The following is a 15177-nucleotide window of genomic DNA, read 5'->3' as shown; positions in this document are numbered from 1 at the left end:
TGCAGCCCAGGTGAGCTGAGCCTCTCCCCTCAACTCCCACACACCCACACAGAGCCTCAATGTAGGCCTCCTCTCTTCTCCCTCCGCTCCTCCAGGCTCCCCACAAGCTCACACAACATCACCCTGCAATCCGCCCTACACCATCCTGCCCCCACAATAATAAGAGGACAACAGAGAGCTCTTAAGCGACGACAGGAAAAGGGGGTGGACAGGGATTGATTTACGATAGGTCCCACTCCCCAGACGCTGCCTTTCCCCCAACCCCTCACAGGTCCCCCTCCCATCCAGGTCTGAACCCCGAGGAGGCTCGGACTACAACTCCCAGCAGGCCGAATAGCCCGAAGTCCTGGGCTGGACGAGCAAGGCACGCTGGGACATGGAGTCTCGGCGTCTTGCACCTGCCGCAGGAACCAGTGAAGGGAGGAGGGTGGAAGGAGAAGATGGATGCGGCTGCGGTGGGAACAGCCCGCAGGGCCTCTTTCCCCGAAGCCAGGCCTTTCCGTCCTCTGCGGAAGCGGAGGGACACATGCTCACTCACTGCCCTTCTCCAAGGTCCGGCAACGAAAGAGCCCCCTCCCCCACCCTGCCCGCCTCCCCCACAGAGCTCTGCAGCTCCCGCTCCGACGTCCAACCAGGAGTTGTTCCAGGCTGGGCCCGAGCAACGTGACCCAGCAGGGAAAGGGGTGAGAGAGGGCGCTGGGAGAAAGCGATTGTCCACAAGTGTACGCCAAAATAGTGACCTCAAGCAGTATGCAGATGAACTTGGGGGCACCTCCCTCTTAGGGGAGAGGAGTTGGGGGCAACTGTTTTAACAGGTCTCTGGTCCTCTCTGCTCTTCTCCTCCCCTCCTCTCCCCACCCCTCCCTTGGCCCCGCCGGGTCACTCACCACCTTCCAGCGATCCTTGACCACGTAGTTGGCCGGCAGTATGTCGGCCTGCTCCCCTCCCCCACTCATGTTGGTTTCGTCCTTAAGAGCAGCCGCTAGGCACTGCATCCGCCAGCCGGAGGGAGGGGTGTCCGCAGGGCCTGCCCTGGGGGGGCCATCTACCTGGGGGGGTGGGGAGGGGCCGTGAGTGGGGCAGGCAAAGGACTCGGGACCCTCCTGCAGATACGGAGGAGGGGAGCGCCATTCTCCTGGCAGGCATCCTCCCCGGGGCCCGCTGGGCAGATGCTCCAGGGGTTACTGGGGGAAGCACTGTGTAAACGCCCCGGTGGAGGTCACAAGAGAAGACAGAAATACTATCCATGGGAAGGGAGACACAAACTAGGAACTGGGGATGGGAAACGCAGCAACAGGAATGTTGAAAAAAGGAGAGGAAAATGCTGTGTGAGCAGGCTGGGGGCGAGGGTGGGGGGGAGACAGCATTTCCCAAAGAGAGAGATGCTAACGTGGAGGACACTTGCTACCCCCCCCCATGCTTATGTAGGGGACACTTGGGCTGAGAAGGATCCATCTGAGTGACTTGATGGGAGCCCCGCCCCCCCGCACCCACACATTCCTATGCAGAGGTGACACCAAATGTCCATGGAGCTGAGCATCTGAAGCTTACTAAAATAGGGAGTCCTGCTGACCGAGGGGTGACCCGTGGGAGAGCCGCCGAGTGATGCAGACCTGCTCCTACACCACAGGGGGTGGGATAAGCAAGGAGAGGAGTTGCACAGCAGCCCCTTGGGTATGGTGCCAAGTGAGGATGCTGCTGTTGTGTGAGGCACACACCATTCTCAGGGGTGAGTCCAACTCACTGACAGCCATGGGGTTCAGAAGCAAAGATGTGATCCAGAAGCAAAGATGGGATGGGGTTCAGAAGCAAAGATGGGATGAACAGAGGTGATGTACTCAGCACATGGATTTCAGAGGGACCACAGACCTGGGGGGTCTTGGGGACAACAGGGTATGGGATAGGTGTGAGAGGCCGGAGGAATGCCGAGGAAGTGGGCGTGCACTGAGAGCTCTGACCACACCTTTCTGTCTGCTCCGGAACAGGAAGGCCTCAGAGGTAGAAGTTGGATGTCAAAGAGAGTATCCTGAGTGAGAGGCTTGGGAAAGCCCACCAGCGTTATCCAGGGAAACAAATGTGTGTGCACATGTATGTGTCTGTGTGTGTATCTGCACATGTGTCCTTCCGTGAGTATGTGTATGTCTTTGTGTGTCCGTGTATCTTTGTGTCTGCTCCTGTCCATCTGTCCATGGGTGCTTTTGCATGTTGTTGTATCTGTCTGTGATGTGCATGTGTACAGACAGCAGGCCGCTTTTTGAGATTTCTGTCAACCCCGTGCAGGATTTGAACTAAGGCCATTTCCTCTCTTTCTTCTCCCTTCCCCCTACACTTTGGATAAGCACACTACTCTGCCCTCATAGTGACCCTGGAGAGTCACAGTGGGAAAGCAGTCGCTCTAGCTGGGGACGAGGTGGGGTGGAATGGAGATGGGGAGGAAGATAGTGACCAAGGTATGCATGGATGGATGGAGCAAAAACTCCATAAACCTGTCTTTCCTTGGGGTGGGGATATCTCCCCCAGGCTCCCGTATCTAGTCATCCTCATACAGGGAGCAGTATGGGATAGTAAAGGCATAAAAACCACCTTCAACAGGTCATAGAGGGCCATGAGGGACATGTGGAGAAGAGGTCTTTATACAGAGGGACACTGTCGCTCTTGTCCTATCTTTCTTCAAGTGACTCAGCTGACTCTTTCTCCAAGCCACCCAACTTCAGAGATTAAGAACCATGGGGATGTCAATCAAATGGGCCGCTGCCCACCTTCTGCCAAAGTGGCATGTGGGGCATGAGGTATCCAGAGGGCAGTGAGGGCAATGGCAGGGTAAAGGGAGAGGCAGGGGGTGCAGGGTTCTGGACTAAAGGTGGAAACAGGTTGAGGACGAGACCGAAGAAGACATTGAACCAGTTGGGAGAGAGCCTGGAGCAGCTGGTGACCCCTGGTGGGCCTTCCAGTCCTGTGATGGTAGATTCTATAGGTTGGTGTAGAAATTTGGGATGTAGCAACCAGTTTCAAGATGGACAAGCCTAGAAGGAACAGGTGGGGTGGGAAAAGAGAATGGTGGCCAAAGGCTAAATCTGGGTTCCCAGCCTCTTCCTGTCCACCATCCTCACTCTCTGCCTCAGAGGACTGCCCTCAGCTTAGACTAGGCTGGACGACAGACCACAAGGAACTTAGCTGTCCCATTACTGCCTCCTCAGGACCCTTTGAGTATGTGGAGGTATGGGTGTGCCATGGGAGGGGGTTTGTGGAAGAGGTTTTTATAAGTGTCTGTCAAACAGTGTGGGGCCAGTTGTGGGGGGGGGGGGATGGGGAGACAGGGAGACACAGGGAGGGAGGGAGCTCATCATGGTGTGTGAGTAGAGGTGTTGATGTGTAACTATGCAAGGTGTGAGCCAGGTGTCTGGGAGCGCAGGTAAGGAGAGGTGAAGGAACCCAGTGAGGGGTAGTGGGAACAGGTGAAAAGAGCCGAGGAAGAAGGCAGAGGCGAAGGGAAGGGATTGAGGGGGGGAGGTGGTGACAGGATCCGTGGAGGGGGTTGGGTAAGGGGGAAGCAGGCGATGAGCAGCGATCCTGATGACAGGTGAGGGAGTGGCAGGTCCCCGGGAGGGGCTTCTGGGCACTGCTCAAGGGGTGAGGAAGTAGGTAAGGCAACCGGCCTCAGGGACAGAGGGAGTGAGGACGAGGGAGAGAGGTTATGGAGGCAGCTGGGAAGGCTTGTCAGGGTGACAGCAGGGTGAAGCCGTGGGGACAGGGGCAGCGGTGAGAAGCGAGGGGCAGAGGCCGTGGGGGGCTGGCTGGCGAGGGCGAGTGTGTGTGCTGGGGCTGGGGGGGGGGGCGGGGGGCAGGGAGCCGTTCCAGGCCTCGGGATGCGGCCCAGGCTGTGTAGGCCAGCGGCGGGCGTCCCGGCTCCGGCGGACACGGCCCAGGGAGGGGGAGCTGGGGAAGGCTGCGCTGGGAGGCGAGCCGGGCCCGAGGCCCGCGGAGCCCGCAGGGAAGCCCCCGCCCCGACCCCGCCGGCCCGCCGTCGGCCCCGCCCCGCCTCACCTGCTCTGTGCCCGCTGCGGCTGCGGCTGCGGCGGCGGAGGCAGCGGCTCGGGGCGGCGCATCCCCCGGGGCCGGGGCGGGGCGGGGGCGGGGGCGGCTCAGTGCGGCGCGGGGCTGCCCGCTCCCTCCGGCGGCGGTGGCGGCGGCGGCGGCGGCCTCCCGCCCGGGATCATCCCCGCCCGGCCCGGCCCGGCCCCGATTCTCCTCGGGCGACGGCGGAGGCAGCGGCGGAGCGGGGAGCTGCCCACAATGCACTGCGCCGCCAGCATCAGCACCAACCCTGACATCACCGCCCCACCGCCTGGCTCTTACATCACCGCCCTTTCTCTGACATCACATTTCACTCCGCTCCTCTCCCCACTCCTGCAGCCTTAGGGTTCTCCTTCAGATGGTCCCACTCCAGCTCTTCGGTTCTCCTCGCTGGTTTCGCCATTCACTTGACCGCCACCTCTCACTCCGGCAGGACCCCATCCCTCCTTATCTGTCCCCACAAACCTCATCTGTCTTGATCATCCCTTATCTTCTTCCTTCCCAACATGTCCCTGTCACTCCTTACCTGTCTCTGTCAGCCTGAAATGGTTGCCCCACTGCACCTTCCATGTGCTCATACTACTTTCCTGTAAACTCCTTTCCCCTCACCTGGGGAAAGGAGGGTTTTGTTGTTGTTGTTGTTGTTGTTGTTGTTGTTTGTTTGTTTGTTTTTGTCTTTTTGAAGATTTCGTTTATTTAGTTGACAGAGACACAGCGAGAGAAGGAACACAAGCAGGGGGAGTGGGAGAGGAAGAAGCAGGCTTCTCACAGTACAGGGAGCCCAATGTGGGGCTCCATCCCAAGACCCTGGGGTTCATGTCCTGAGCCAAGACTGATGCTTAACGACTGGACCACCCAGGCGTCTCTCCGTCCCCTATTTCTTCTCACACATCCCTTGCCTAGAACTCACCTCCCCACACATAGGCCTTACCTCCTGGTTCAACCTGTTCCTGTCTTTGGCCCTTCTTTCCATTTATTGGCAAATTTTGTCATTGTTTCTTACTGATTACAAGTAAGATGTACTTACTCTTTTTATTTTTATTTTTTACAAGATGTTATTTATTTATTTATTTATTTTAGAGCGAGCGAGCGAGAGAGAGAGAGAGAGCATGCGCTCAGGAGCATGGGGGAGGGGCAGCAGAGGGAGGGGCAGAGGAACAGGCTGATTGCCCACTCAGCAGGGAGGGAGACATGGGGCTTGATCCCAGAATCTGGAGATCATGACCTGATCCAAAGACAGATGCCTAACCAAGTGAGCCACCCAGGTGTCCCAAGATGCACTCTTTTTAAAAAAAGATTTTATTTATGTATTTGAGAGAACATGAGAGAAAGCAGAGAGTACAAGTCGGGGTGGGGTGGGGAGGAGGGGCAGAGGGAGAGGGGGATGCAGACTGCCCACTGAGCAGGGAGCCTGATGCAGGACTCCATACCAGGACCCTGGGATCATGACCTGAACCGAAGGCAGATGCTTAACCAACTGAACTACCCAGGCGCCCAAAATGCACACTGTTTACTATAACATTAAAAATTCTTCCCAACATGGTAATAATACCGTATAAAGACTATTACCACCCTTTTGACCAGTTTAATTACTCAACATTCTCTGAACGCACTTTACACTTTGTCTCTCTCATCCTTTATGCCTTCCACAAATACATAGAGGCCTCCATTAGCAATGACAAATGGCAACCATTTATTCTTGCCAGACACTATTCTAACTTTACACCTATTAACTCATTTAATCCTCATAACAACCTTAGGATGCAGCAGTACTAATATTACACCCAATTTATAGAGGAGGAAACTGAGGTACAGAAAGGTTGAGTAATTTGCCTTGGGTTACACAGCTAGCAAGTGGCAGAACTGGGGTTCGAACTCTGGCTTCACAGTCCACGCTCCTAACCACGATGCCGGGAGGAAGGACCACTGAGTCAGCAAGACCACTCAGAGGAGGTGAATTCCACCGTAAGTTGAAGGATTAGAAGTTTTGCAACAGACAAGAGGGGTCAGGCCAGAGGGTGGGAGAGACTTCCAAGCTGAGAAGAGGGCATGAGGTAAGCTGGGGGTAGACATACTCAAGATTACATAGGGCCCTGTGAGCCATGCTAAGAAGACTGGATTTTCTACACTTGGTTTTTGGAAGTGTAATGGAAAATGTCACGAGCCATCCAGATCCCCCTCCAGAATTGAGATACTCATTCCTTTAGCTGCCTTGGGTGCTAAAGTCTGAGTGCTCTGAGCTGACTCCCTCTCTGGAAATTGCCCCTGGCCAAGAATGCTGCCCCTCAACATCATGAGCCCTTTCTGGCACGCTCCATATCCAACCGATGATCATCAGCCTGTGAGGACAAAGGTCTGGCCCCCTCACCCCATCTCGGGATACTTCTGAAGGGACATCCATTTTCAAAACTCCTGCTATGGTCAGCCAGGACTTCTATTGTCCTGCTCTCTTCACTCCTCTACTGATGTTGATCTTCAGAATACTTCCCGGTCAATTTCTTGTATGGTCCTCTCCATCTCAGAGTCAATGTCAGGGGAACTAGACCTTCAGACAGGAAATCACTGGAGAACACAGTCTAATCTGATTACTGAGTTGGGATACTAGGTTGACAATTTTGTCCCCAGAACTATAATATTGTCACTCTAGCTTGTATTGTTTCTGATGAGAAATCAGCAATTATCCTTACCTTTGTTTCTCTGTATGTAATATCCATTGCTCCTATGGCTACTTTAAAGATTTTCTCTCTATCCCAGTTTTAAAGCTATTTGGGTATGATGTGAGTTGACATAGTTTTTGTTTGGTTGGTTGGTTGTTGGGTTGTTGTTTTTTTTTAAGATTTTATTTATTTATCTGACACAGAGAGATCACAAGTAGGCAGAGCAGCAGGCAGAGAGAGAGGGAGAAGCAGGCTCCCTGCTGAGCAGAGAGCCTGAGCGAGCGAGCAAGTGGGGCTTGATCCCAGGATCCTGAGATCATGACCTAAGCTAAAGGCAGAGGCTTAACCCACTGAGACACTCAGGCTCCTGAATGTAGTGTTGCTGTTATTGTTGTTTTCCATGTTTCTTGTGCTTAGGGTTTGTAGCTCTTGTAGCTGTGAAATTATATGTCATCAAGTTTGGAAAAATTTCAGGCATTATTTTCTCAAATATTTTTTCTGCCTTCCCTTTCCTTCAGGACTCCAATTATCCACTTGAAGTTTTCCACAGCTCACCGATGCTTTGTTCCTTTTCTCCCCAGTCTTTTTTTCTTACTGTGTTTTGTTTTACATAGTGTCTACTGATAAGAATTCAAGTTCATTAATTTTATCTTTTAGAGCAACTGAGCTGGTATTAATCCCATCTGATGTATTTTTCATTCTAGTTTACATCTCTAGAAATTTAATGTGTCTTTTTTTTTTTTAAGATTGATTTATTTTTGAGAGAGAGTGTGTGTGGGTATGATCCAGGGGAGGGGCAGTGGAAGAAAGGGAGAGTCACAGGCAGACCCCACACTGGGTGTGGAGCCCAATATAGGGCTCGATCTCACAGCCCTGAGATCATGACCTGAGCCAAAACCAAGAGTCAGATGCTTAACTGACTACACCACCCAGGCGCCCCACAATCTGGGTCTTTCAAAAATCTTTCATGTTCAATTTTTCTTCTAACTTCTTAAGCATACGGAATACTTATAATAACCATGTTAATGTACCTGCCTACAAACTTTATAATCTGAATACTTTCTAGACCACTTTCAATTGATCTTTCTTCTCACTCTGGGTCATATTTTTCTGCTTCTTTCCATACCATAATTTTTTTTTTTTTTTACTGGATGCCAAATAGTGCGAATTTTACTTTGTTGGGTTTGTGTTTTTGTTTGTATACAATATTTTTGTATTTTAGCAAATATTCTTAAGCTTTGTTCTAGAATGCAACTAATTTACTCAGAAACAGTTTGATCCATTAAGGCTTACTCGTTACGTTTTATTAGGTGGAACCTAATAGCTTCTAGTCTAGGGATAATTTTCCCCACCCCTGAGGCAAAAGACCAGCATATCTTACCTCATGCCCCATGAATTATAAGGTTTTCCTACATTGACTGGAGGGAACATGCACTTTTTGCATTGCTGTGTGAGCTATGGAAATTGTTCACTTGGCTACTTTCAGGTAGCTCTTTTCCTGCTACAGCAAGTTTCCTCACACACCTGTGCTGACCAGTCCGCAGCCGGCCCTCACAGAGATCACTCTGAAGATTCCAAAGTTCTCTCTTCTGTCCTGTGCTCTGTTCCACACACCAGCTACCTTGGCCTCCGTGGACTCCCCAGTCTGCCTCCTCAGCTCCAGGAGACAGCTGGGCTCAACCTGGAAACCCAGAAAACCTGCAGGTAATATGTGGGCGCGGTAAACAAAAGCTCACCTGGCTGTTTTTAGTCTGGGAGGTGGGGGGATCCCTGTCCTACACTGCCTGATGGCCAATGTTCAAACATCATTGTTTCATATTTCCTGCCCAGGTTTCTGCTTGTTAAACAGGTGAGGCTCAACAACAAAGGAAACCAGTAAAATGAGAAGGCAAGTTATGGAATGGGAGAAAAATGCTTGCAAGTCATAAATCTGTTAAAGGGTTAATATCTGAAATACATAAAGGACTCATATAATTCAATGCGGAGGGGGGGGGGAGTACAGTCCACTTTAAATATGGGAAGAAGGGGGCACCTGGGTGGCTCAGTGGGTTAAGCCACTGCCTTTGGCTCAGGTCATGATCCCAGGGTCCTGGAATCGAGTCCCGCATCAGGCTCTCTGCTCAGCAGGGAGCCGACTTCCTCCTCTCTCTCTCTGCCTGCCTCTCTGCCTACTTGTGATCTCTCTTTGTCAAATAAATAAATAAATTCTTTAAAAAATAAATAAATAAAAATGGGCAGAGGATCTAAATAGACATTTTTCCAAAAAAGACATACAAATAGCCAATAGGTACAAGAGAATGTACCATACATAGTACCCAAAGCCATCTATAGATTCAATGAAATCCTTATCAAGATTCCAATGACATTTTTTACAGAAGTAGAAAAAAAAACCCTAAGATTTATATAGAACCACAAAGACTCTGAATAACTAAAGCAATTCTGAGAAGGAAAAATAAAGTGGGAAGCATCACACCTTCTGATTTCAAGCTATGTTATAAAGCTAGAGTATCAAAACAGTATGGTACCAGCATAAAAACAGACATATAACCAGTGAAACAGAACCAAGAGCACAAAAACCCATACATATAAGTCCTACTAATATTTGACAAGGGAGCCAAGGATATTCAGTGAAGAAAAGACAATTTCTTCCATAAAGATGACTGATGGATACATGAAAAGATACTTAACATCACTAATCATCAGGGAAATGCAAACCAAAACCACAATGAGATATCACCCCATACCTACCAGAATGGCTAGTCTCAAAAAGACAAAAAATAGCAAGTCTTGGCAAGGATGTGGAGAAAATAGAACCTTCTCATACTGTTGGTGGGAATGTAACTTGGTGCAAACACTGTGGAAAACAGTGTGGAGGCTCCTTAAAAAAAAAAAAAAATCTAAAAATAGGGGCACCTGGCTACTTCAGTCACTAGAGCATGCAGACTCTTGATCTGGGGGTTATAAGTTCAAGTCCCACGCTGGGTGTAGAGATTACTTAAAAATCAAATGTTTAAGAAGAATGAAATCTTGCCATTTGCAACAATGTGGAAGGAGCTAGAGAGTATTATGCTAAGAGAAATAAGTCAGTCAGGGGCGCCTGGGTGGCTCAGCCACTTGTGTGTCTCACTCATGGTTTCAGCTCAGGTCATGATCTCTGGGTCATGAAATTGAGCCCCTCATCTGGCTCCAAGCTAAGCTCAGAGTCTGCTTGGGATTCTTTCTCCCTCCCATCCCCATCTCCTCTGCTCCTCCCTCTGCTTGTGCACTCCTCCACTTTCTCTCAAATAAATAAATAAAATCTTAAAAAACCACAAACCCTAAAAATAGATGTATCATATGATCCAGTAATTCCATTTATGGGTATTAACCTGAAGAAAATGAAAACACTAATTTAGAAAGACAGAAGCACCCCTGTAGTTCACTGCAGCTTTATTCACAATAGCCAAGATATGGAAGCAACCCAAGTGTCCATTGATACAAGAATGGATAAAGAAGATGTGGTATATAGAGACAGTGGGCTCTTACTCAGCCACAAAAAAGAATGAGATCTTGCCACTCGTGACCACATGGATGGAGCTAGAGGGCATTATGCTAAGTAGAATAAGTCAGACAGAGAAACACATATACTGTATGATTTCATTTATATGTGAAATGTAAAACAAACAAATACAAAAAAAAACCAAACCCCACAATAAAAGAGAAACAGACTCCTAAATAAGATAGTAAACATGGCTGCTGAGAGGAGGTAGGAGGAGGTGGTAGGAGGGTGGACAAAATGGGTGAAGGGGAGTGGGAGATACAGTCTTCTAGTTATGGAGGAAGTCATGGGGATGAAAGGAAGAGCATAGGGAGTACAGTCAGTGGTACTGTAACAGCGCTGAGTGGTGACAGAGGGAGGCTACACTTCTGAACATACATCTAGACTCGTCCAATCACTATGTGGTATGCCTGACACTAATGTAACAGTGTGGGTCAACTATACTTCAATTCAAAAAATTTTGAGGGGTGCCTGAGTGGCTGGGTCGTTAAGTGTCTGCCTTCGGCTCAGGTCACAGTCCCAGGGTTCTGGGATCCAACCCTGCATTAGGATCCCTGCTCTGCGGGAAGCCTGCTTCTCCCTCTCCCACTCCCCTTGCTTGTGTTTCCTCTCTCACCGTCTCTCTCTCTCTCTGTCAAATAAATAAATAAAATCTTTAAAAAGTAATAAAATAACAAATTTTTTAAAAGACAGTGTCTTCAATAAACAGTTCTGGGAAAACTGGATATTCACATGTAAAAGAAAAAAAAACAAAACTAAATCCCTATTTTATACCACTCACAAAAATTAACTCGAATTGGATTAATTTTTTTTTTTTTAGTTTTCTGTCTGTTTTATTTTTTTAAGATTTTATTTATTTATTTGTCAGAATGAGAGAGAGAGCACAAGTAGGGCGAGCAGCAGGCAGAAGGAGAAGCAGGCTCCCCACTGAGCAGGGAGCCTGATGTGGGACTTGATTCCAGAACCCTGGGATCATGACCTGAGCCAAAGGCAGATGCTTAACGGACAGAGCCACCCAGGTATCCCTCTTTTCTATTTTTTTTTTTTTTTTAAGATTTATTTATATGAGAGGGACGCCTGGGTGGCTCAGTTGGTTAAGCGGCTGCCTTCGGCTCAGGTCATGATCCCAGCGGTCTGGGATCGAGTCTCACATCGGGCTCTCTGCTCGGCAGGGAGCCTGCTTCTCCCTCTGCCTTTGCCTACCAGTCTGCCTGCCTGTTCTTGTGCTCTCTCTCTCTCTCTCTCCATTTCTCTAACAAATAAATAAAATCTTTAAAAAAAAAAAAGATTTATTTATATGAGAGAGTTAGAGAGAGTGTGCATGCAAGCAGGGGCAGGGGTAGAGGAAGAGAGAGAAAGAAAATCTCTAGCAGACTCCGTGCTGCACAAGGAGCCCAACATGGGACTCAATTCCATGACCCTGGCATCACAACCTGAGCCAAAACTATGAGTGGGATGTTTAACCGACTGAGCCACACAGGTGCGCCTCTAATTGGAGGACCCCTAACCATGTCTGACACTAATGTCAGACCTGAAACCATGAAACTCCTAGAAGAAAACATAGGGGAAAAGCTCCTTTGCATGGTTATTGGCAATGATTTTTTTTTTAATATGACACATAAAATACAGTAAACAACAAGAATAAATAAACAAGTGGGACTACATCAAACTAAAAAGCTTCTGCACAGCAAAAAACAAAAACAAAAACAAAAAAACCAACCCCCAACCCCCAATCAGAAAAATGAAAAGACAACCTATGGCATGGGAAAAAAAAATTTGTAAATCATATATCTGATAAGGGGTTAATACCCAAAATATATAAAGAACTCATATAACTCAATAGCACACACAAAAAACCACAAATAATCCAACTAAAAACAGGCAAAGGCCCTGAACAGACATATTTCCAAAGAAGACATACAAATGGCCAACAGGAATGTGAAAAGGTGCTCAATGTTACTAATCATTAGGAAAATGCAAATCAGAACCACAGTGATAGGGGCGCCTGGCTGGTTCAGTCAGTGGAGCATACAACTCTCCATCTCAGGGTTGTAAGTTTGAGCCCCACATTGGGTATAGAGCTTACTTAAAAATAAAATCTTTGGGGTGCCTGGCAGTCTATCAGTTGGTAGAGTGTGCAACTCTTGATCTCTGGGTTGTAGTTTCAAGGCCCATGCTGGGTGTAGAGATTACTTTAAAAAAAAATCTTTATGGGAGGAAGACAAACCATAAGTGACTCTTAATCTCACAAAACAAACTGAGGGTTGCTGGGGAGAGGGGGGTTGGGAGAGGGGGATGGGGTTATGGACATTGGGGAGGGTATGTGCTATGGTGAGTGCTGTGAAGAGTGTAAACCTGGCGATTCACAGACCTGTACCCCTGGGGATAAAAATATATTGTATGTTTATAAAAAATTTTTTAAAAAGTGGAAAAAAATCTTTAAAAAACTCACAATGATATGTCACCTGGTGCTTCTTAGAATGGCTATGTTCAATCTTAAGAAAAAAAAAACAACAAAAACAAGCTCATAAACACAGAGGCCAGATTGGGAGTTACAAGAGTCAAGGTAGGAGGGACATTGTGCAAAGTGGAAGAAAGTGGTCAAGAGGTACAAATTTCCAGTTATAAGATAAACAAGTCCTGGGGATGTAAGGTACAGCATAGTGACTATAGTTAATAATACTTCACTGTATATTTGAAAGATGCTAAGAGAGTAGATGATAAAACTTTTCATCACAAGAAAAAATATTTGTAATTATGTGGTGATGTGTGTTAACTAAACTTACTGTGGCGATCATTTCACAACACACACTTACATCAAGTCATTATGTTGTACACCTAACACTAATGCAATGCCAAAGAAAAAAATTTTTAAACCACAGTGGGGGAAAAAGCGTGACAAACAACAGAAAGAGCAAGGAAAAGCATGGCAAATATAAAGCACGAAAGAGGATAATAGGAAAATATCCAAATATGTTAGTAATCACAATAAATATAAATGGAAGAAATTCATTGATAGAGTATCAGGTTTGTTAAAATGCAGGTATAAGCTGCTTAAGAGACAAAAATGTTAAAACTGAAGATGTAAAAACATGTAAGTCTAAAAGGATTTATTGGGGGAAAAGTGGATCACATCATGAGGACAAAATGTATACAACTAAGAACATATAAAAATTCTAAACTTGTACACACATAATAATAGTCTCAGAATACAAAATGAAAATAGGTAAAATTACAAGGAAAAAATTTAAGTACACTGTCAAAGGGAGATTTCAAAAAAATTACCTCAGTAATTAACAAGTGGGAAAAAAATAAAGAAAAAGATCTGAAAACTACCAATATAACCAACCAGTTTGATCTAGTGTATGCGTGTATAGACAATTACATATAAGTAATCTATTATCTATTATATTTATTTTAGATATGATATCTGCTGGATACATGGATATCTATTATAGATAGATTTTATATACATATATATCTATTATTAAAATAACAGATATTGGGGTGCCTGGGTGGCTCAGTGTGTTAAAGCCTCTTCCTTCAGCTCGGGTTGTGATCCTGGGGTCCTGGAATTGAGCCCCACATCAGGCTCTCTGCTCAGTGGGGAGCCTGCTTCCTCCTCTCTCTCTGCCTGCCTCTCTGCCACTTGTGATCTCTGTCAAATAACTAAATAAAAATCTTTAAAAAAAAAATGGGACACATGGGTGGCTCAGTGGGTTAGGGCCTCTGCCTTAGGCTCCAGTCGTGATCTCAAGGTCCTAGGGTCGAGCCCCACATCCGGCTCTCTGCTCGGCGGGGAGCCTGCTTCCCGCCTCTATCTCTGCCTGCCTCTTTGCCTACTTGTGATCTCTCTATCAAGTAAAATGGATGGGATCTTTAAAAAGAGAAAAAAAAATCTTAAAAAATATAAAATAACAGATATTTACAATAGATATTATGATATATAGAATGTATAGATAGATCTGAAATACATATAACAAGATTTTAAGATTTGATAACCCTGAGTAGTAAACACAAGGATATATGACATACCATTCTCCAAACTTTACTCATACTTGCTAAATTTTATAAAGTTTTTAAATTCATAATTATTCACAAAAAAATCTGAACTTGAACACTAGGCTGAACTCCCCATTTTGGCCTCTCGCAGATGCCTGACACTGAACAGCAGATGAAGAGTTCAGATGCTCCCTCCCTGCACAAAATCCCCATCGTAAGAAAACAGCATAGCAACTAGGATGGTGAGGAAATAAGAGTCAGAGGGCCCTACCTGGCTGGCTCTGTGGGCAGAGCATGTGACTCTTAATCTCAAGGTCGGGAGTTCAGGCCCACTGGGCAGAGAGCTTGCTGGAAGGAAGGGAGGAAAGGAGGAAAGAGGGGAGGGAGGAAGGGGACTGAGAACATACTCAGGTAAAGTGATACAATATATATTAGAGCAAAGATTCTCAACCCTGCTTTCTCTACAACATATCTGAGAAAGCAGGATCACATTTGAAAAATAAATGAACACAAAACATGGGAGGGTAAATCTGGTCCCTACTATTCCCTCTTGGTGAAGAAGCAGGTGTTTGTTTGATCTGGGTATTAACCAGTACCAATGTGAGGATAAACGGGAAGGCATGCCCCACAGCCCTGATTTCTGCTTTCTTTGAATTGCTCAACACTTTGTATGTCGCTGCTTGGCATTAAATTAACCTCGACTCTAGAGCCAAGGCTGGCCCTTCCCCAGACCGGTATAAAGACTCAGGCTTTATTCCTTTTTGTAGTTCCTCTAGTGTCCACTGAGTGTCTCACACAAAACAAATGCTTCAAAAAAAAAAAAAAAACTTCCTCAAAGCTGGATATTAAAAGAGACTTTTGAAAATACTAAAAAAATGAATCTGTTTGGGTGCCTGGGTGGCTCAG

General features: G+C 47.0%; 1 protein-coding gene across 7 annotated transcripts in view; it reads right to left on the bottom strand.

Annotated features, from left to right (window-relative positions):
* Positions 1–4301, bottom strand: part of TTBK1 (tau tubulin kinase 1) — a 40631-nt gene extending 36330 nt beyond the window's left edge. For 4 of the 7 annotated variants that reach the window (XM_082729677.1, XM_082729675.1, XM_082729674.1 and 1 more), the window contains exons 1-2: positions 4045–4127; positions 888–1049 (exon numbers count right to left, since the gene is read on the bottom strand). In XM_082729677.1, the coding sequence (XP_082585803.1) occupies positions 888–995 (108 nt within the window). In that variant the 5' untranslated portion in view covers positions 996–1049; positions 4045–4127. Of the gene's footprint in view, positions 1–887; positions 1050–4044 lie in introns of all 7 variants that reach the window. The other 3 variants (XM_082729679.1, XM_082729678.1, XM_082729673.1) reach the window with 3 other exon arrangements.
* Between the last annotated feature and the right edge of the window lie 10876 nt (positions 4302–15177).

This window comes from Mustela nivalis (genome assembly GCF_964662115.1).
Source record: "Mustela nivalis genome assembly, chromosome: 5".
NCBI lineage: Eukaryota > Metazoa > Chordata > Mammalia > Carnivora > Mustelidae > Mustela > Mustela nivalis.
Note: the sequence above shows the minus strand (reverse complement) of the source record. Positions and strands in the feature narration are given on the sequence as shown.